The following is a 22,393-nucleotide window of genomic DNA, read 5'->3' on the forward strand; positions in this document are numbered from 1 at the left end:
TGACCTCGTCTGGTCATATGCTACCGTGCTACGTACTCTAAAAAATTTTTAGTTCGAGATATTCTAGTATTTTTGTTTGTTTGTGACAAATATTATACAATTATGAACTAAGTAGGCTCAAAAGGTTCATCTCGCGATTTACAGACAAACTATATAATTAGTTTTTATTTTTGACTATATTTAATGCTTCATGTATGTGCCGCAAGATTCAATTTGACGAAGAATTTCGAAAAGTTTTTGATTTTTGGGGCCTTGTTTAGTTCCCAAAAAATTTTACAAAATTTTTCAGATTCCCCGTCACATCGAATTTTTAGACGCATGCATGGAGTATTAAATATAGATGAAAATAAAAACTAATTACATAGTTTGGTCGGAATTGACGAGACGAATCTTTTGAGCCTAGTTAGTTCATGATTAGATAATATTTGTCAAATACAAACGAAAGTGCTACAGTGCCTGTTTTGTAAAAAAAATTTGAACTAAACAAGGCCAAGTCCAAACTCAGACTCAATCTCGACCTGCTTTAAATGGAAAATGGAAAAATTACTTGTCTCTGTTACTCGTAAACTGCCGGCATAGTTCATGATCCGCTGCAATCCATGCATGGTACATACATGGCTGACTATAGGTTTATCTAGATAAAACTATAACTTAGTCACACAAGATCTAATGAGCATAAATTTTTTTGCAACATCTCAAGCATTCAAATGATTAGCCCGTCGTAAAACTTTCACCATATTGAACAATAGAAACTATATTTATGAATTAATTATAGAAATATTTAGGTTTAAAACTACAATAAAAAATGTGTACTAAAATATATTATATCATATGTTTACTATGTAGATCTGCTCTTGTGAAGTTCAACAAAAAGTTCATGCTCATTAGGTCATGTATGACTGAGTTATACATTTAATTTTGTTTAAAAACTATTTAACAAACATAAAGCTAGATAAATCTATAACTCAACCATATATGATCTAATGAGTATGAAATTTTTACTACAACTCAAGCATGTAATGATTACCCTACCATAAAAATTTTACCACGATTGGACCAAAAGGAACCATAACTATGAGTTAATTACATAAAAATATAGATCTAAACTTACAACAAAAACTTTATGCTAAAGCATAGTATATCACATGTTTACTGTGTAGATCTACTCACGTGAAGTTCAACATAATTAGATTTTACATTTTATGATTTTTTTTGTGGTTTACATGAATGTTTAAAGGTTCAATCAAAATAAACATAAAAGAAAAAAGTGAGTGATTTTAAGAGATGAGGGAGAAATTATTTCTGATTTAGAGTTGACAAAGAAAAAACTGATTTTCGTGATAGTTCCAAATGAAGTTTTCCCCTTTGGCCAAGCAGGAGGCGTTGTGGAAGCTGCTCCATGGCCCATGGGCGTCATGGAGGATTTGAGGGCATCGGGTGAATGTGCACTCGCTGCTAGGTCTAAATTCGAATAGCTCCGTTTTTTTTTCAGATTCAGATTCAAATACGGATAGTATCAGTCATGTCGGATAGGATATGATTGATATTAACATCATAAATATGTCATTTGAGTATTCATATATGGATACAATATCGAATGTTGAATATCCAGACTTGGATACGAACAAATTTGAACTCCTCTAAACAGATTCAGTCTTGAGTACGCGGACCCCAGCTTGAGTTCTTCTTTTAACCCATCAAAGAAGGTTTTCGAGAAAAATATACCTACCGTTTTCATCCTAGGTAAGTATCTTGGGCCTTGTTTAGTTCCAAAATATTTTGCAAAATAGACATTGTAGCTTTTTCGTTTGTATTTGACAAATATTATCCAATCATGGACTAACTAGGCTCAAAAGATTTGTCTCGTCAATTCCGACCAAACTGTGCAATTAGTTTTTATTTTTGTCTATATTTAGTACTTCATGCATGTGTCTAAAGATTCGATGTGACGGGAAATCTGAAGAATTTTGCAAAATTTTTTGGGAACTAAACAAGGCCTTGGTGGTGCATACATTTGGCTTCCCCACGGCGCATTACAAACTCTAACCTCTTAGGCCTTGTTTAGATATGATTTTTTTTAATTTCGTTACTGTAGCACTTTCGTTTGTTTGTGGCAAATATTATCCAATTATGGACTAACTAGGATCAGAAGATTCATCTCGCGATTTACAAATAAACTATGCAATTAGTTTTTATTTTTGTCTATATTTAATGCTTCATGTATGTGCCGTAAGATTTGATGTGACGGGAATCTCAAAAACATTTTGGTTTTTAGAGTTAACTAAACAAAGGCCTTAATGAAACACGAGGCGGAGAGGCCCGTTCTCGAAACACTCCCTAAAAAGCTATGTACCAAGAGCCAAGAGGTAACAGTGTCGTATGACACACAACGAAAATGCCAAAGAAAAACCAGCCTTGTGTATACAACGAGAACTCTGAAAGCATCAGCAGCCTTACTATTCCTCCAACACCCATGTACAACAATCCTGGAGCTAATCCCTTGTCTAACCTGTGATTACGAATGTTTCCTGTACTAACATCAACTTTGTTTCTTGCCGCCAGCCAAGATCCGAGAGATTTGAAGCCCTCGGCTAAATGCCTGATTAAAGAGCAATCTCGTCTGGAACTCGGAGACAAACGGGAACCATGCCAGCACCGCCACTGGGACGAAGATGACGATCCCCATCAGGTATTCGTACCCCCTCGAGAGGGCCTTCACAGATCCCCACAGCCCACATGCCTTGATCACCGGTTTACTTGCTTGAGATATCTGGTGTAAAGGTCAGAAACGGATTGGAGTCTGAAATGTTTTCTATAGCAATCAACCATTTTACAGAAACCATCGAATACTCACAGAGGTACCTTCCCAGGCCAATAGTTTAAAGTCATTTTCATCTCAACAGTTTTTTAGGCTTCATACTTAGCATATGACATTTAGGAGCTTGAGAAATGAAATTAGAGGGGTGATACTGGTGGAGGTACCTGCAGAATGGCCCATCCTGTGGGTGCAAATGCAAGGAAGCTTGCAAATATGTCACCAACTGTAAGATGCAAAACAGTGAAAAGAACTGCCAGTGTTCCAACAGATCCGATGAACAAGAACAATTTGAGAAGCCGGAACATAAGCTGGAAATCCGCACTAAATTTCTTCCTACCCATGGATACCACCTAAAGAAGATTTTGATCAGAAACTTATTAACAAGGGCAGCTCATTTTGAAGAACTTAAAGAAGACAGTAACCAGATGCACACACAGCATATACATGTATTTCAAAGCTACCATGGAAATAAAGTTCACCTTTAGGACCATCACCACAGCAACAATAACCAGCCAAGAAAGACCGTAAACCTGAAGCCAAAAATCATATTTTTAGTGTACAGCCACAATAATAGCGTTGAATAGTTCTCTTAAACAACAAAAGAACTGTGTGGTGGTTTATCCACAAAGCCTCGAGTTCATTGAATTCTTTGAAGAAAGAAACTCAAATGAAAAAAGAACTTACAGAGATGCTTTTGTTGCCAGCAGATATATTCAGGTGGTACATGATACCGTATTGGAATATGAAGAACCTGAGAGATAGTATGATTTCCCAGAAACGGCCCAGTAGACCTGTGGACTGTAAATGTTCCTGCTCCTCTTCCCACCAGGATTCCCAAGCCTTGTTAGCAGGAACCCCAATGCCACCTCGACTGCTTATCCATTTGGTCCAATCATCCCAGTCATCTACTATTTTTTGCCACTCAAATCCTGATGGATTGAAGAGGAATGGAGCGAATAGCCAAGTTATGACCAAGAACCACATTGATGATGTCAGAAGTATATATGCAGTTGAATCTGTAGCAACATCACCATACAACTCATAGACTACTAGCAGTAACATCAGCTCAAGTGCTTTCACAAAATGGCTTCTGGAGTACATTCTGTAATTCTCAGCAAACCTTACATGGCGAACAACAAAGCCTCTGCCGGTTGCCCTATATTTTGCACCGCCATGGAGAATTGTGCGGCCAAAATAATGTGACTTGGTCCCAAGGGAGAAAGTGAAGAACACGGAACAAAGCTGAAGTTGCATGATTATGAAATCCCCTAGGGCACTTCTGAAACCTCTTTCTAGCCCAATCTCCATAAACATTGGCAATGCCATCAAAAGACCTAGCTGCACAATAGACTGAGATCCCATAGCTGCTTGAAGTGCACGGTTCCCTCTCATCCGTGCTTGTTTCATAATTGCAAACTCCAGTCCACTTAATGCTAAGTACAGTCTTCCGTACAAGAAAACATAAACTATTATCACAACCATCTGCACAACATTAAGACAAGAACATGAGAAAACATGTGATGGAGGAGAGCTGTTGCTAACAAATACTGTAATGCAAGCTAGTGACATATATACATTACCATTGAGCTAATATAAAACCCAACAGTTGTAAAATAGCACGAAAGCATCCGGAAGAAGTCAAATCGATGACCAAGCCTGTAGATATCTCTGCTGAGTATCTGCTCCCCATTTCCGCAAGCAACTTTGGCCTCAAAGAGAGAAATTTGATTGAGACCTACATCACGCCCTTTCCCCACTTGGATGTACTCATGATGGGTGACATTTCCTCTTCTTAGAGTCGAGTTGAAGCCTGAAAATAATATTCAACTCAATGCATTCAAGAGCAGAAATGGGTAACAAACAGAAATCCAAGAAGAAAAACTTCTGTTGAGAATATGCCTGAGCACACGTTTCATTAAGTCACATACCAGCAAAAATGTCTTCACTTAAATTTATACCACAGGAAGCCTTGCTGATGCCTCCTCTTGTAATGTGAAAAATCCTATCGAACACATCAGGATGTCCATAGTGAAAGCGTACCCTGCAAAGAGGATGAAGTATGTCAGGTACAGAGTATTTAGACTACAAAGTGTGATGCCTTGTGTCTTCTCAGAAAGTAGCCCAACAGTTTATCACGTCAACATGCTTAAACTTGAAAAGCTTCAATGCAGAAAAAATTTCAAGCAACTGATCTATTTTTTATTTACTTGTAATCTGAGACATGTTCATGCGTGCTTTCAAGTGCAGAAAGAATATCCTTAAATGATCATCTCGTAATATTTTCCTCAGGAATAGTTGCTATATATGCTCAGCAGATCCAATATCATATTGCAACATATAAGACATTCGGTGTTTACACCATGATAATGATTGATATTGTTTCATTCCAGTATGACATAAGAAAATGATTCATACTCACTTCAATGGATTAGCTAGGACCCTCTGTCCTATTGTCACAAAGCTGGTTTCCTGGTTGCTCATAAACCATGCAAGTGACGACACACTACAATCCACAGTTATAAAAAATTAGTTGCTGATGTGGAAATTATGATGAATAAAACACAATGATAACCACAAAGTTTCAACCTACCCTCCAGTAAATATATGCTCACGCACTCCAAGAATCGTGGGTTGACGGACACCATGGTTTTCATTAAACTCTTCCAGCAAATTCCGCATTTTCAAAGCCTCCTCCAAATAGTTGTCCTGAAGATAATTCATAAATACAACACATATTGCAACATATATCATGACTTGTACCATAGCCACTCAATTCACCTGATTCATATCGATAGTTTGGAGTGCTTCACCCCGTGTAAAAATGATTGCATGGTTTTGATTTTCCGGTTTGCCTTCACCTAATTTTGCTGGTCCTGGCAGTTTTATACGGTATATTTCCTTCACAGATACAAAGTGTAAGCATTATTGAAGTTGACACCATAGGTTTGGAATGGTGGAAAAGGACTTGTACTTGTGCTTAAGCTCACCTGATCATGATTGTCGAGAGCTTTTACTAGAACTGAATAAAAGACCTTCTGCACCTTGTCACCTTCTCTCTCTTCTACTTCATCAATGTATGCCACACGCAGACCAGGGTAACTGTAGTTTCAAATTGAAATTAAGCAATTAGTTTTTTTTTGGGGAGACTTCACTATAATTCAATGTTAACTACTGAAATAAAAAAAACAACTGAAGTAGTCCCCTTAGATTGGGAAAAAACATCTTGAATATATCATATCTAGTGATTGGCAAAATGATCCAATTCTTATTTCTTTCTCAGAAGAAACGACTTACTTCACCATCAAGTTCAAGATATCTGTTGCACGTCGATCACCAGATTGTTTCTGATTTCCATATATCTGGCAAGTAGCAACATATGTAAATTTCATGTCTGCTACAGCCTCGAGTTGAGAGGACAAAGATCTTTGGCTTTTCTTCTCCTCCTCTGCTGGATCTGCAACTGCTTTATACCCTTCCAATATTTCTGCAAGAAATACGGAGCACAGATCAGTAGCATTTTTTAAGGCACTAAAAAATGCACCACCTGGAATTTGAACAAGCTTACCACATTCAGAAGCCATGTCCAGGAACGCTTGAAGCTTCAAAGCCCTCCTATAGTACATCATGCCTCTAACTACTCGCATATAAAAAGAAAAAACATATATCTTTATTAGAAAAACATATATCGCATCCTGTAGTTAGCCAAGTCATCCTTATTAGATAAAATAAGGCAAATGATGATCAAATTACCTGTTCTACAGAGTGTCTGCCCTCTAAGAGAAGCCCAATGACGAAGTTGTAGGACATTTTCCTCATTTCCCCATACTTCACTTTCTCTTTTGCAATTAATTCTTTCCATGAAATTGTTCCATTCATCTACATCAGGAATCAGGATAAAAAAGTGGGGAAATTGGTAACACCATAATAAATAATTGAAGCATTAAGATTGAAGGGAAAGCAAAGAGAAATGGAACCTGGATAGATCTTTTGTAGGTAGAATATAATTGATACACCATCTTCATTCTCCAGATCAAGATCACTTTTCGAATATACAGTTTCCTCACTGTAGTAAGGAGTCATAACACTGCCAGGTGCATAGAGTGACATAGAATTATGTAGAGTTCAATCTTTTGCACTGAAATTCTTATTACAGAGCACACTTAAACCTAACAGAGTTAAGAGATGCTGTCATGGTGAATTTATACCAAAAACCATTTGTGTTTCTCTGTGTTGTTCAGGGGGGAAAAAACCATTTGTGTTTCTTCAAACAGAAAAGCGTACACTTTTGGTCAACAAAAGAATAAAAATGGGATCAGGGTTTGGTAATGGTATTTATATTTCCCACATTGGCTATTTGGCTTGTCCCTTTTCTGGACTGTATACTCTGTACTACTTGAAATGAATCAACAATAGCCAAACTCCAACCATTGGTTTAAATAACACATATGAAGTAACTTCTAAAAAAAGACAGAACAATAACTTCTGTTCTAGAAAACATCACAACTCAGCCATCAGGTCTGAAGTCAGGATTGTCTGAATCGAGCCAGAGCAAAATTGGCAACAGATGTAAAACTCATAGGACTTTAAGAATTGTTAGAGTAAATAGGAATAGTACCACATTGTGTACCCACGTGAGGTGTTAGTCCTATGTACCCTATATAATTAGCCCATGACGCCCAATGCAATACATCCAATATTCCACCAATTATATTATCCTTCATGGTATCATTCACCTAGGTTTAGATCCTAACCCTAGCCGCCGCCGCTTCCACATTGCGCGCCCTTGGGGAGAAGTCGATCTCCACCGGGGGCAGCGCCCCCGTTTAGGCGCTCGATCCTATTGATCCGTCTGCCATCGTTGCCGACTTGCCATCGCGCAACAGATCGGGATCTCCCCTATGTCATCGTCGGGCCACCACCGCCGCCTTGTCCCCAGGCTCGTTGCCGATTATCGTCGTCAACACCTGATCTTCGTCGCATGGAGGCATATGGATCTCGCCCCATCCCGTGACCTGCCGTGCGCCTTGCGCCTTGCGCCACCCGATCGGGTCGCACCGCCGCTGTCATGCCGTCCCAAGGGGTACTCTCGATCCCCTGTATCCTTTTGGTTTGCCTGATCACTGATTGGGATTGAGTCTCCCACCGCCCATCGACCTCGCGCGTTCTACTCCGGCATCGGCATCGACTTCATCGACACTGTCATCGAGTATTACGCTCATCTTCTCCGAGCAACAGGGCTACTGCTGTGTCGCCTCATCGGGCCACAGCTCCACCGCCCATGTGTCCGCTTCGCCATTGCATCTACATCGCCGTCACTTGTGCATCAACAACTATGTTGCGCCATCCCTGCTATGCCATCCGCCTGCACAAGATCTTCATCATTGAGTTGTCGCTACCCGTGTCGTCGCTAAGACCTGCTCGCCGATGCGTCTTCTCCTGGATTGCTTCTTCTTCGTCCAGCACAACCACACAGTTGGGGCCCTTGTACGCCTGGTATTGACAACATTGGACGCGTGCTTTCATCCCCGACACGTTGCTGGATCAGGCAAATCCAGCTGCGCCTCAGCGCTCAGGCGGCTTGACTGCATCGAATTCGGCATTGACCCTCCCATTCCCACCCTGCCTGCCTCAATTGCATAATCACCTTTCTTCTATGTCTACGACGGCCCTGACTGCGTCGACTTCGGCATCGCCCCCTCCCACGACGACTGCCTCGACGCGTCTCCGTCATTACCATGGCACCCCTTGTGTACCTGCAGCTCCATTGACATGGCATAACCCGACCACAACTACGTAGACCTCGGCAATCTTCTGCAAGGCATCTTCGACCACGGCTAATGCGGCCTCACGCTCGACTACCTCAACATCGGCATAAAGGGCTACCGCCTTGCATGAGGACTTATCGGTTTCTTCTCCAGCCACAACATACGTGGTGCATCGACTGTTATGACTGCGGGGGGGGGGGGGGTGCTAGTTTGTTAGCTTCTTCTCTAGTCTCACCGTCTGTAACGCTTCCACTGTGACTACGGGGGGATGTTAGAGTAAATAGGAATAGTACCATATTGTGTACCCACGTGCGGTATTAGTCCTATGTACCCTATATAATCAGCCCATGAGGCTCAATACAATATATCCAATATTTCACCAATTGTATTATCCTTCAAGAATGTTTAAGAAGCAAACCAGCACCATTCATCACCAGAGGATTTATGGTGAAATAATTGATAACTTTGTACAGTGGCCATTGTCTGGTTTGTTTCACAAAAACTTTTGATGTGAGGATCTCCCCCACAGTTCATTTCTCAAAAAAAAGGGTCACCTGCCTCAAATCCAATATCCACAGTAACTTGTGCATAGTCCTCTAATGTAGTTTTTTTCTCTTTATTTGAGGGCACACAGTTTGAGATTCAAATTCATTCCAAAAGTATTCATGTAAACTTGTAACAACAGATCATCATGATTTTCAATTTTTCATTTTAGGGAATACTAAGCAGAGGTGGGAACAAACTAGGATTCAATAAAAATATTTGAAAGACAGGAAAAATATCAAGGTTACAGGGATAGAATACCCAGCTAGTTAATGCCTAATTGTCCTCATTAATTAAATCAAAATATTTTAAATGCATAATAAGTTTTAGTTCTCTCATTTTTTAAAGAAATTCTTGAATAGGATCTTCTTGCAGCAAGTCAAGAGAAACAGAAGAATTATGATGCGGTGCTATCGTTAGACACTACCAATTTTGCAATAATGTGAACAAGTTGCTATATGAGAATAACCTGAATGAGAGCATTTTGCGTACTCTAGGTGCACGCGGCATGTCCATGAATAGTGAATTAGTGAAAAATGCTATTCTTCGACGAGCTTCTAAATTTGTTGGGACGTCCATTGCAGATTCTTTCACAGTCAAAAGGAGGTACAGTCGCTTAATCTGTAGACAATTGGAGTTTGTGAACACGGGTATATGAGACAATATACTCTGAGATGCATGCTTGGTAATAAAGGCAATCAACAATTTGCTTATATAACCTGTTCTTCCCACTGTGCTGAAACCGGAGGAGGGAAAACAATTGCAGGCTTTGTACCAGAGCCCGCAAAAAGCTGTCTTCTCGGAACTGATGAATCCTTGTTACCATGACCAAACTCAGCCAGCTCTCTGAAAATGATAAAAGGTAACAATAATTAGTTGCCTATTCACATGAAGATGTGTATATAATTATCAGGAGCTCAACAAAGAACCTAATCTCATTAACCATCATATCTCTTGTTATCACTTCTAACATGTCTTGAAGCAACAGCACCACATTATCAAACTTTGAGGCATCTCTTTCTTTCTGCAGGTGACCGTGTAATGTTAGCACCACATTATCAAACCTCTAACACGTCGGTCTTAAAAAGTTGAAACACTGAAATTTCCAAATAGGAGAACATTAAGTAGTTAAATTGCATTACCAAGGTAGATACAAGCTCTACAAATTTCTTGCAAAGAACTGGGAGTGCGCTCATTCTAAAGTTGGCAAGGAATGTATTCTTTCCAATATTAGCTTCTATTTCTTTGATTATAATACCAATAATCCTGTTGATGTTAATGAACAAACATTCCAAAAGAGGATCAGCAACTGAACATGGAGTTCAAAGACATAAGTGCACAAACAGCCATGCAGTTGAAGAAGCCAAACAGATATACCTTCAGTACCATTTAGGTTAAAAATAGCTAAAGCTTAATAACTAGAATCATTCCTTTATATTATACTACATCTATGGTGGTGCTTGTCTGTCCTCCCTGGTTCATTTTGGAATAGTTAGTTCCTGAATATTGAAATATGAATATGTGCATCCATATGCAAATCAGAAAATGTTGGATTCAATATTCTTAGTATAGGATTTGTAACCTTGGCTCAGTGGCTCACACATGCATAATTACATAGAGCAATGTAAAGCTCATATTCTGATATTGATTCTGGAATCATTACTAAGAGTGAAAATAATTCAGTCCAAGATACTGGTTATATGACTGGAGGCTTGTTTTTTAACGCAATGGTAGGAGCTCTGCCTTTCAATTAAGAAGAAAGCAAAAAATAGAGAATTACAGGAGTGACAAAGGGGCACAAATAACAGGCACCCCCAGCCTGCCAGAACATATTCCTTAATTAATTGAGTGGCAGAGCTCCTGCCTTTTTTTTTTAAAAAAAAAAGCCTGCTAGAACACAAGAGACACAGAGTGCCCAAGAGCCAAAAGAAGGCTTCTAGGGAATTTTATCTCCTACAAAGGAACAAGAATATTTGGCTTAGTATGTTGCCAATATTTAGCCACTAGGGAACATGTAAATTAATTTATTATGAATTACTCCAGATAAGCACCTTTGGAACTGATGCTTGTGACAGGCATGGTTTTGCAGACAAAAGAGTTCAAAGTTTTCTACCACATTTACTTAGGTGGCTTCACATTTACCATTTCTTAAGTTTTTTCCTGATTGTTCTCTTGTAGACCTTAGTTTGTGTTCGATCTTAACCTTTGTGCCACTAATCCATTCTCCTAATACAAATGTTTTTATGGCATGTCTAAATGAGAATAGTAGTATCATTAGAAATAAAAGGCTAACAAATACATATAGTGACATTGTTGAAGGAAAAGGTGCCTAGCACCACCTCATTTCTTAGTCTCATATGGAAGTGCTTATTTCCTAGAGCACTACAGTGGAAGCAAGTTACAGTTTTACAGCAGAATTTCGAGTGACAGTGTTAGTTCCTTTTGTAGTGAATAAATATTTGAATAGTATGAAAGAATTTGTTAAAACAAACAGCATGAAAAGAGTGGAAAATATTGGAAGATACCTTTTTTCATTTTCTCCAACCACCACTAAATTAAGAACAAGTTTGAATGACTCATAACATTCCAGTACAGCACATTTCATGTACTCATCAGCACATATACGTTTCCAAAGATCTGAATCTCTAGGTCTAAATTGTGCTGCCATGTCTAAAGCTATAGGTATCTGCATCAAACATAATAAACTGCTATCATATATATTATTAAAAATATGCAAACAAATTACAAATCTATTTCGCCAAACCTTGCTAGCAAGCAAGAACAGCGGCCACTGCATCAATTTGAGGCTGGGGTCTGACGAATAAGGAACCACTAGCAAGTCCATCTCCCTATGCATCAAAAGGTTCTCAGCTGCACTGCAACAATGATATCTTCTTACTAAACATGAGGTAAGTGTCTCACCTATCACTTATAAGATCTTCTTCCCGGAAACTGCATATTACTTCATTCCACAATTGAGCAAACTTGGCGGCTTCAGTTCTCTTGTTGGGAGAAACCTGTATGGTCAATAACTTATAATAAGAAGTTACCTTAGTTTATTAGGGGAATCATTCTGAAAAATTCAGTCATTTGAAACCTCAGCAAAGCGCTTTGAGAGTGAAAAGCGCCTGTTTCTGCTTTTATCTGAAGGCACCAAATATGTGTTGAAGGCTCCAGGCAAAGAATGGAATCGTGATCTCAGCATTCCCAATGTTCGTATCTAATGCAGATAAATTAACAGCTCGTTTAGAAAGTAGATTGGGTAGTATTCAACTGTTAAATGGTATAAACATGTCTAACTATTACAGAATAACTTTTTTTAAAAAGAAAATGATAACATTAATAAAAATGTGGCAACAGTTAAAGGAGTGAATCAGATTGTGCATGCAACAAGCCAACAGAACAAGTCTCTGTGCTGAACTTTATTAATACAATATGAGTAGAGCATATGCCATTAAATAAAACAACAAAAACCTTGAAAAGTGATCATAAAAGAAATAAAGAGGACAATAAGCCAGAAAACAGATCCTTACAAACATAAAATGCCTTTTGAAATTCAATTGAATTTTAAGGATGCAGAGACATTTCAACTGTTAGGACATTTCAGTAAGATTTTTCCATACAGAACATGTTTTGCATAAAACTTTGTTAAATTGTATACAAATTATTTCATTTGTAAAGTTAAAGCTTATTGGTTAATGCAACTCCCTGTGATTTTAATTTATTCAATTACCCACTAATACAGAAGTCATTGAAAAGAAAAACATTTGGTAATCAAACTCTCTACACATTTTAATGCTCGACGAGTAACATAGACTAATTTAGGTTCATTATTACCTCCCCAAGTCGCCCAAGTGCTCCAGTCATGCCACCAAATATTGTAGAGAAGATGGCATACCAAATCTGTGTATCCATTAAATAGACCTGCAATAATTAAAGGCAACAAAAATGAATATTAGAGTTACAGTTCATGTTACAAATCAAAAAAGAAGAATAAGACAAATATTACTAGCCAGATAGAATAAGACAAATATTACTAGCCAGACAATATATATAAGTTGGGTAAGTACATACCAATAGAACAGGAGCCCAGAGCGACATGATGGCACCAATATTATAGGATGCTGCAAAGGTAATAGTTTTATATTATATAAAGGAAAGGATTCACTCAATGAAGACACTACCCAAAAAATAAAGAATGAATGAAGGAAATAATATATTACCATTTGGAAAAAATTCATGCCACTCATATTTAATATTATGAACACCCATTACGTCCTTTGTTGGTTTTATCAGAGGTTGAATCTGCAAATTAAGATGAGTTTTAGATCCAGCACATAAAAGAATCATTGCAAAACATCTAAATATAGAACTTACTTGGACAAAGTAGCTGAACGAAAATTTGGAGCATAACAGCAAAATCCAAAAAAATGTATACCTTTGAATTGAACAGAGGAGAATAAGAATCCCATGAGAGAAGACTAGTAATAATAAACAAATATTGAAAATAAACAAAGAGCATGTTAACTCACTTAAAAAGTGAAACTTGGCTTTCGTGCATTCCACGGCCAACGTAAATTCGTTTCTGCAATTTTTTGTGCAATTAGGATATGTATGGAACAAGAAATGGTGCACGGAATTATTTTTATGCAGCAAAACCAAGGAGAAATCTCTGAAACAGACTTTCTAAAGAAATCTCTGAAACATTGCTTGGGTGCATGCTATGGAAATAGTTAAGTGTACGAAATGTTTTGACTGACTTAACTGTGGAAGTATTTATGCAGACATTTTCAGATAATGCTGATTAGACATCTACATTTGCTGAAGTAGCACATAATATGACCTCCTTTATTAATTATGTAGCTCTAAAAAATGCAATAGGTAGTATGCTTTGAAGAACTACACAATTACCAAAACCACACTTAATCAGACAAAAGTCTGAAGATGAGATAATTTCTTCCTTTTTTTCTCGAAAAACGCAGGAGAGCTGCGCTTCATTATATTGAGAAGAAGAAAGATGGGTTAAGAACACTTTACACAATACACACTACACACCAGACTGTTTGACTGATTACATTCACGCCCGTGAACTAGTTGTCAAGGCGACCAAAACCATACATGCTAACTATCAGAGAGTGGGGCAGTCAGGAAGGAAAACCCCCGAGCACCGGCCATGCACCATAACTGGCGCTCCTCCCCTGCAGCAACCAAGGCCCTGGGGACGCTAGGCGTTACCCCATCAACACCCATAGTCCTTTGAGATTTTTTTTATGGGATTGTTTTATGAGCTAACTCCTGTTCCAAGTCCAACTACAAACACTAGGATGCCTGACAGATAACACGAGATTGGCATATAGTGGGCATAACAATCCAAATTGACAATAATTCATGATGATCTTGTAAACTTGACTGTCATTCGAATAATCAAAGAAATGATCAAATGCATTTTTGCAAGAATGACCAAACTACAGATCTAGGAAATCTATGACTAAGTCAGTGACCAAATGCATTCTTGCAAAATCAATTGAATCCTGTCCAAATAATAGCTTAAGACTTTGCCAAGTAAAAATTTGTTGTCTCACAGCAAAAACTTTGGGAAGAGCTTTTTACAAACATGTTGCATAAGTAATTTTTGAAAATATATATACAACAAAAATAAAGAGACTAGATTGAATTGAATACCTGAGACCACCATAAAAGCAGTCTAACAATATGCCAGTCTGAATTTTCTATCCACCTTCGGAACATTGGAAACAGGAAGAGTGCTGCACTAAGGATATTAGGTATTAGGTACACTGCCACAGCCAGGATATATAGAGGTGGCACCCCTTTGACATAACGGAGATATTTATTTAAATCCTTGAGTGGTAATAAGTTGACTTTAGATGCTGTGCTAATGTAGAAAAATGGAAGAACCACAGCCCACACGGCACTAACTATCATCTTCAGAATACTTCTCATGATGTCAACGAACTTGCATCTATGACTGCCAGGAAAGTTCAGAATTAAGTCCAAAATGCCTGCCATCAATTATAGAAAAAGGTCAGTCATACTTTGAACTAGAAACATTTTTTAAATGTAATGGCAGGAGCTCTGCGTTTCAAATAAGGAGGAAGAAAGTGTAATATTGTGTTAAAATATCTGAGGACACATAAGCTCCAAATTCAAGAGCATGGACAAAACATGACTGCTCCATGCTACATATAGTTCTCAAGACAGATGAGATGATTGGATGAGATTGAAAAATTTTGGGGATCCGTAGAAAGTATCAGCAGAAGGTTGGACAAGCGATTTTTTTAAAACGAATTCGCCAACTGAAAGTTGTAAGTGGTAAGGCTAACAGATATTATCAGATGTTCTACAGATTCCCTCTAGCAATAATTAGATATCAGTCATTAGTCTGCATTTGAATTCCATTATTTGTTCAGTATCTATTAACTGAGAAGTTCATCTGACACCGTTTAACAATGAAGACAAATTCATATAGTTCATTCCACCCTAAATCACTTTGTCAATCACTTTACAGAAGGTTAGAGTACAAAGAGTGAATGAAAGAACATAAGGCAACAATGGCTTTGGCTTCCATAAAGATATATAGTTCATAAAAACTTGCTGCATATCATGTTGATATGTACATATTTAAGAAAAATTTTGGTGAGCAAAAGCATTTTAAGGGAGATTGTTTAACGGGTGTGTTCGTGCAAAAATACTAACCCCAGCCATCGAATCGGCATGTAATCAGATTTTTTTTTTCTATCTATCAATGAAATGACACGCAGCTCGCCTGTACATTTGAGAAAAAAAAAAGAAAAAGCATGTTAAAGGGGAACATACTTTGGAGGAACTGTAGAAATGCTGCGGTGACAAATACACTAGACAGAGAATACAAAAGGTCTTTCCGAAGGATCTCAGTCAATGAATAATCATTCCAGGCAATAATCAGCATTGCCTGTTCAATAAGTGACTAGAAGATTAGCAGGTATCAAACTGTAGTCAAGATAAAAGAACATCCATATGCAATTTCAGTATAGTACCTGTAGAGCCAAAATGTAGAAAGTCCACATTCGGTCAAAACTTCGGAAGATGTGCCAAAATGTTCTAGTCTCAACAAAATTTGTCTTCCCCGTACTTTTCGTGGAATCCTTTTGTGGTGAGCTTCCAGCCTATAAATAATGTTTGTCAAAAAGAAATTCCCAATCAAATTTCTTGGCAAGAGATATTGGCTGAACACATATGGATATCAAATTTGTACCATTGTTACAGGCCTTGAATCATGCACGGATTTGAAGAAGTCACCATCATCCCGCATAGGCCACCCAAGTGAGAAACAATCAGATGTCCTGAGTGAAACGGAATAGGACTTGTTACACGCAACGCGAAGGAATGGTTATCCATAGAGCAAAGAAGAAATATTTTCCCTTTTATAGAAGAATGGCTAGAGCGCCAATTGTGATCTTTTTAATATTCTTTGTGTCCTTTTTTGTTTCATGAATTCTATTGCTTACACACTCCTTTTTAATTCTATTATTAATATATTTAACCAGTATGGGGTTACCCCTCCTTTTTCTTAAAAAAAACACAACATGGAGTAGATATGTACTAAGAAAATAAAGCAGTGAACAGACCAGAAGTACTCGTTTAGATCATCATAGTTAGACCACGCAGAATGTGGCGTCTTCCCATGCTGTGATTTGCCTGCCTCCTGCAAATAATCACAATTATCCGTATTTAACAAAACTAATTGCGCATTTTCTATGTAATGATTTATCAAAGTACCTTTCTGATGACTCTATAGAAAGGTGTAACCACTTTCTTCAAGAATGCCTCCTCATCCCCACCATAAGATGGCCTGATATTCTCCCCAGTCACAATACTAACGTTTCCAGCTAGCAGACCATGCAGCTCATATGCCATCTGAGCAAATCAAAGATGGCATGTCACAGTGTATAAACTTTATTGCACCGAGCTTTGCCACAAAATGTGATAATTAAAAAAGTGTATCATACATTATGGAAGATGTAGCAAAGACACTCCGGCATAAATCTGATATTTGCTGCTTCACCCCATATTAGAAGATAAAGACCTAGGTATAGAATCTTCCGCTGCTGAATTTCCTGTGGTTGTGCGCCTTGAGGAAATCTGCAGTCAGAAGATCATCAGTACCATTTACAGTAAGAGTGATTTTTTCTCTGATAACAATTGTAAGGAATATTACACCTTAAACTATGCTTCCGTGACAAAAATTTGCACCACTTCCTGTAATTGTTGAATAGCTTAGTCATCACAACATCAACAGCTCGGTCATCAAGCTGTTTGAAGGATAAAGAAAAAATCCAGTTAACTGAGAGGCATGAAAAACAAAGGGGTTGATTAGTATTCTCTAGTGATACACTTGAGGCACATGCATGCAATCTAATACCCAATCTGTTGTGTAATGTGCCTGTGTGTGTTTGGACTGAACTATAGTTATATTCTTCACCATATGATAGAATGCAACTAGTCAATAATCCTTTCACATTTTATATGCAGCTATTTCAAAACTCAGTTAATCTGATGCCAGTATCACGGCACGTTTCGAGCCAACGCAATTTACTTCGGGAGACTTACAAGTTCGACAACAGAAGAATAGTTGCATAATATATCACATTTTTCACATCCTTATGGTCAAGCCACCGAAATGAATTGTGCGAAAAAGCAAACCTTGCTGAGTGGATCGGCCTTTGGCTCGAGCCTAATGTGGACATTAGCAAGGAAGAGAATCAAATGCTCTCTTTGATTCCGTACACTATCTCGCTGCACATAAGAAGAAAGCTAATGTTAGATACAAATGTTTTTTTAGGGGATGTTAGATACAAATGTAACCAGGCTTTACTAGGAATATGACCAAAATGATCCATATTCTATCTACAGTAGCGCAGGACCAAAAGTCCCATAATAATAACAAAAAGAGCAAGTATTCCTTCAAAAAAAAAGAGCAAGTAAACTGAAATAGAACCAGAAGACCTGAAAGCCAAACATAGCTCTCAACCAATCCAACAAATCAAGGTCGCCACCCTTCTGCCTCTGTGGCTCGAATGTTGAAGGCCAGGTCAAGCCCCGTATGTTCCGCAGGGCTGCAACTGCTGCTTTGATCTGTTAATACTCACTATTTCATTAAATCAGTACAATGGCGTTATTCTTTTAGAGGAAATTCATTCCACAGTTATGGATAGTACATACCTCCTCCAGCTGCATGATGGACTGGGATGCACTGGCGGCATCAAGAGGGAGGATATTGAATGGTGTGTAGATGTCTTTCTTCTCTTGCACATCCTTGTGCAAGCGAATAATCTGTGCAGGGGAATATTAGAGAAACTCATTAGATACACTGCAATAGAACTAATTAGAGTAGATGGCAAACACGAACCTCAGGATTGAGCTCCTCGACTTTCTCATTTTTATTGACGGCGCAGAGTACCTCAAAGAGGACTCCAGCGGTCTGGTAGGCCTTCCCAAGTTGAGCCCTTCAAGTGACATTGACATGCGACATGGTACGAATGGGTAGGATTAGATTTATACATACATTGGAGAGCTCTGGTAGGAAACTTGGGAATTACCTGTCAGCTTGCTCCCCTTTGTCAAGTGCACGAACATAGTTCTCGTAGTACTGTTGGTAAAAACTCTCGATCTCGCGAGCATCACTTTTCTTCACACGCTTAGCAAGACTAGGGCTATTATCCTGTGTTGTTGCAAAGAGTGGGAAAGAAAACACATTTTCAATAGTTCAATAGCAAGTTGAAAGATATAACAAAACTAATAGGGTATTTAGTTTCAGGAATCTTTCCATTGTAGCAAAAATCAAAAGGCAAGCTATTATCCTGTGTTGTTTCCAACATAATGTACCTTCATTTTTTAGGCTCACAGGCACATATATTGTTCAAGACTAGGGCCACTTTATCAGTGCCAAAACCTACCGTATAGATGTTGCACATAAAGAGAGCTAAAATGAATGAAAAAAAAAATCTAATTGATATGATGCTTGAACTACATGTTTAATAGTTCAATAAAATAGTAAGTAAAACATTGCTAATACACACAAAATCAAATATTTCATTCAGTAGTGCAATAAAATAGTTAAGGATACTGCATGGTACACACACACACACACACAAAAATGTTTCATTCAGTTGTGTGTGGACTGTGTGGGTGGGATGGGGTGGGGTGGGGTGCGGGGGATATAAGACACCAAAAGTCTTGGTCATCTTCATTTTTAAACGATGTATAAATTTAAATTGATGATTGAACTTTGAAATTGAATGAACAGAGTAAAGCTACAAAAAATTTTCAAAAAAAGAGTAAAGCTACAAACAGTACGAACTGGAAATTAGGGAGTAGACTGTAGACATTAGACGAAAAATACTTAAACTTGGAGGGTGTAGGCGTGTAGCTATAAGGGAGCAGACGTACAGGAGTGGAGCTGTGTGAAGGCCAGAGAGCTAAAATGGAGCTGCCGGCCTACGCCTTGTGGGCTATCGCAGTGCTGCAATACTGTCAGGGCCCAGCCGCCCAGGCCGGCGCGGCGCCCCAGCCGTTACCGATCGGCTTACACGATCATGACAGTGTGAGCACAGAGCAGGGAACAGGCGGACAGACAGAAATCCGAGATGAGTTATCGAGGAATGAGGGCGTCAAGCCGGCGTAGGGATCAGGATCCAACAGGGCGGCAGCGGGCGGCCGGTCGATGGTGGTGGGAGCGAGCGAAAGGGGCGATCGGCGTCGGAAGGGAAGGTTCCCCGTTCCCCTGGTTGGACTTGGGCCTGATATTTCATATGGGCCAAAAATCTATACATGGTAGTAGGAGTTATCGGGCCACGGCCCTAGTGCCCCTAGGCCCAGGCCCGCCGTCACCAAACAATGTTTTCAGAATTATTATCCAATTTGTGACGAATTTGACAGCAGAGTACACCTTACAAACCATGCAAGCCAAATAAGGTTACTGGAAAGCTAAAAAAAAACAATAAACGAACTGAAATGAATAAACCTAAAGGAGAATACAACATAAACACTATAGCATGCAAGACAATATGGAGCAAAGGGTGTGTCTCACCTTCTCAAGACGTTGGAGCAGTGCTGTCTTGAACTGCCTGACGCCACGGCCAATGGAGTTTTGATCCAGCCGGTGCGCCTTCTCGAAGGCATAGAACCGACCTAATTTCACAGCGAAACTATATATCAAGATGAAAGCATCAAAATGCTAACAACTTGCATTTATTTTGCAGGAAGTAGCGATCTGGACATCATATAGCTAGTACTGTTTATTATTTAAACAAAAACTAAATGTACGCGCCTATTTAATCCAAGTCTCAAATTCCAGTAACGAGATACTATTCATGCCAATCTGACTGCAGATTGGTTTATATACAAACCGAGAAAGTATGGGCAGGACAGTCATATATGCATCTAATCTGTGTTCTGAAAGACAAATTGCCCCCCCGAAACGAACAATTGATGCATACGGATGGCCACATAGAAAACGAACTATGTTACGTGCGGGTGTGAACATACTCCGAAATTTCCTCTCTGAAGCAGAGAGACGTGTGGCAAAACAGGAAAAGCTCGTAGAGAAACACAGCAACTCTTTGTCTGGACAGAGACTCGGATGCATGATCACAACGATTGAGCAAAACCTCTTCGAAAATCACGAATCAAGGCGTGCATGTGGCCCAAAAATTCTCAGAATAAGCTTGTCGAAACGCACGAACCAAAAAAAGTTCGAAGCAGACAACCAGGCTAATTAAAAGTTCATCAGGAGCCCTCGATTAATTCATTTCGTCGCAAAATTCAGACCAAACGCGTCAAAACTGCACGCGATCGAGTGCGCCACAATAATTCCCGGGAGCAGCAGGAAACAGGAATGCAACATACAGAGGTAGGCGACCCGGGGGCGCTCGTGCTCGATCTCGGCCGCGACGCGCAGGATGGGCGCGATGCTGTTGAGCGTAGATGGGACGACTTCGTTGTCGAAGACCTCCATGGAGAAGGTGGCCATGCCCGCACCCCTCGACCCGCGGCGGTTGAGCCCCGACCCGAGCGCGGACGTCGGCGTCACCGGCTCGTTCCCCGCGGCGTGCCCCGCCGCAGCCGACGACGGCGGCGGCGGCGGCGGCTCGTCCCCGCCACCGCGCGGCGCCGTCATCTTCGCCGCCGCTCCACCACCCCGCGCACGCTCTCCGGGGCGATCCTCCTGCTGCATTGGGCTAGGGTTAGCGCCAGAGAATAGGGGGATTCAGGCGGAGAGAGAGGGAGGGAACGGACACAAACCCCAAACCGCGAGGCCGCGACCGCGAACGCTTCGCCGCCTTCCGCCTCCGGTTCCGCTCCGCCTCGGCTCGCCTTCTCGGGGAAACAAACGGAGGAGGTGACAGGGGAGACGGGTGAAGAAATAGAGGGAGCGGTCTTGCGTGCCCGTCGTTATTTATACTTCGATCCGACGGCTCAGATGAGCTCCTTCTGGGGAAAGCGGGGCGCGGAGGAGATCAGGACCGTCGGGCCGGCTGATCGCTGAGCTCCGCAGCTTGGTGAGGGCGTGAGGCGGTTGCTCTGCCTGGACGGTGAGCCGAGCGTCGAGGCGGGCCGTTGGAACGCATCCCGCCTTTTGTCACTCGACAATTCAGTTACACACCTTGCCTTGTAGCGCTGACACCTGTGCCCCACAATACTCATCTGTGGAGGGTAGTGCGTTTTTACGTACAGACATAATCGCAAGGCTCATGCGTTCTTTCCAGCCAGTTCTCGGGCCTGTTGTCAGTGAGTCGTTACAGCGTAGAACTTGCGTGTACTGCTGTCAGAAAACTCCATGACTCGGTGACTCCGTTTCACCGTCGTGGGCCCGAGGCGAGAGGCGCGAACTGCGGTGTGCCGGACTGCCTGTGTCCGGCTGGACTTTTGTCTTCTTCCGCGAGAAACGGAACGAACCTTCTCTTCTCTCTGTCACGTGGGCCATACGGTTGAACGGACGCGTGACTCGCGGAACTGGCTAATCTGATGTTTTTGCATGGTTGCGTGGCCTGTCATCTGGCTCTCTACTCTTGCTAGGCTTAGTTTAGCAAGAGGATTAAACAACCAATCTACATATAATATATATAGGTCATGCTTTTGGTATGGCCATATCTATCCATCAAAACCGCACGAAAAAATCGATTCATATTTAATACTCTCTACTTTTGCTAGCTTTTGTATCATTACTACAACATCAGACACGTGGCTTCTCTTCTACTACATCACTGAT

At 40.1% G+C, this 22,393-nt stretch overlaps 1 protein-coding gene across 2 annotated transcripts; it reads right to left on the reverse strand.

The window, feature by feature from the left end:
• On the reverse strand, positions 2,243 to 21,499 carry LOC8065408 (callose synthase 5). 2 transcript variants are annotated; one of them, XM_021450144.1, is made up of 43 exons: positions 21,427 to 21,499; positions 21,031 to 21,349; positions 20,213 to 20,313; positions 18,723 to 18,844; positions 18,533 to 18,629; positions 18,346 to 18,456; positions 18,130 to 18,258; positions 17,827 to 17,919; positions 17,344 to 17,435; positions 17,133 to 17,265; positions 16,903 to 17,040; positions 16,752 to 16,828; positions 16,379 to 16,466; positions 16,161 to 16,289; positions 15,961 to 16,075; positions 14,809 to 15,146; positions 13,659 to 13,711; positions 13,504 to 13,564; positions 13,350 to 13,431; positions 13,201 to 13,250; positions 12,964 to 13,050; positions 12,224 to 12,346; positions 12,049 to 12,143; positions 11,891 to 11,975; positions 11,652 to 11,812; positions 10,269 to 10,392; positions 10,056 to 10,150; positions 9,846 to 9,972; positions 9,596 to 9,747; positions 6,793 to 6,902; positions 6,569 to 6,694; positions 6,384 to 6,452; positions 6,113 to 6,302; positions 5,806 to 5,917; positions 5,597 to 5,716; positions 5,409 to 5,524; positions 5,238 to 5,321; positions 4,747 to 4,859; positions 4,399 to 4,628; positions 3,503 to 4,300; positions 3,298 to 3,348; positions 2,983 to 3,168; positions 2,243 to 2,770 (listed from the first exon to the last, which is right to left on the reverse strand). In XM_021450144.1, exons 2-43 carry the CDS (start codon positions 21,299 to 21,301, stop codon positions 2,540 to 2,542), a joined length of 5,865 nt encoding a protein of 1,954 aa, XP_021305819.1. In that variant the 5' UTR covers positions 21,302 to 21,349; positions 21,427 to 21,499; the 3' UTR covers positions 2,243 to 2,539. The 2 variants fall into 2 exon arrangements, with proteins under 2 accessions (XP_021305819.1, XP_002437961.2); XM_002437916.2 differs by having other exon boundaries at positions 21,031 to 21,352; positions 21,427 to 21,498.

Source organism: Sorghum bicolor, chromosome 10 (genome assembly GCF_000003195.3).
Source record: "Sorghum bicolor cultivar BTx623 chromosome 10, Sorghum_bicolor_NCBIv3, whole genome shotgun sequence".
Lineage (NCBI taxonomy): Eukaryota > Viridiplantae > Streptophyta > Magnoliopsida > Poales > Poaceae > Sorghum > Sorghum bicolor.

Bases quoted from the DNA above. Each gene is read 5' to 3' on its own strand.
- LOC8065408 (XM_021450144.1), bottom strand. From the start codon at position 21,301: ATGACGGCGCCGCGCGGTGGCGGGGACGAGCCGCCGCCGCCGCCGCCG. The intron at 17,436-17,826 runs GTTTGCTTTTTC...TCCTTCAAACAG, and splicing joins AGGCCGATCCACTCAGCAAG to CTTGATGACCGAGCTGTTGA. The intron at 13,251-13,349 runs GTAATATATTAT...TTACCTTTGCAG, and splicing joins GCATGAATTTTTTCCAAATG to CATCCTATAATATTGGTGCC.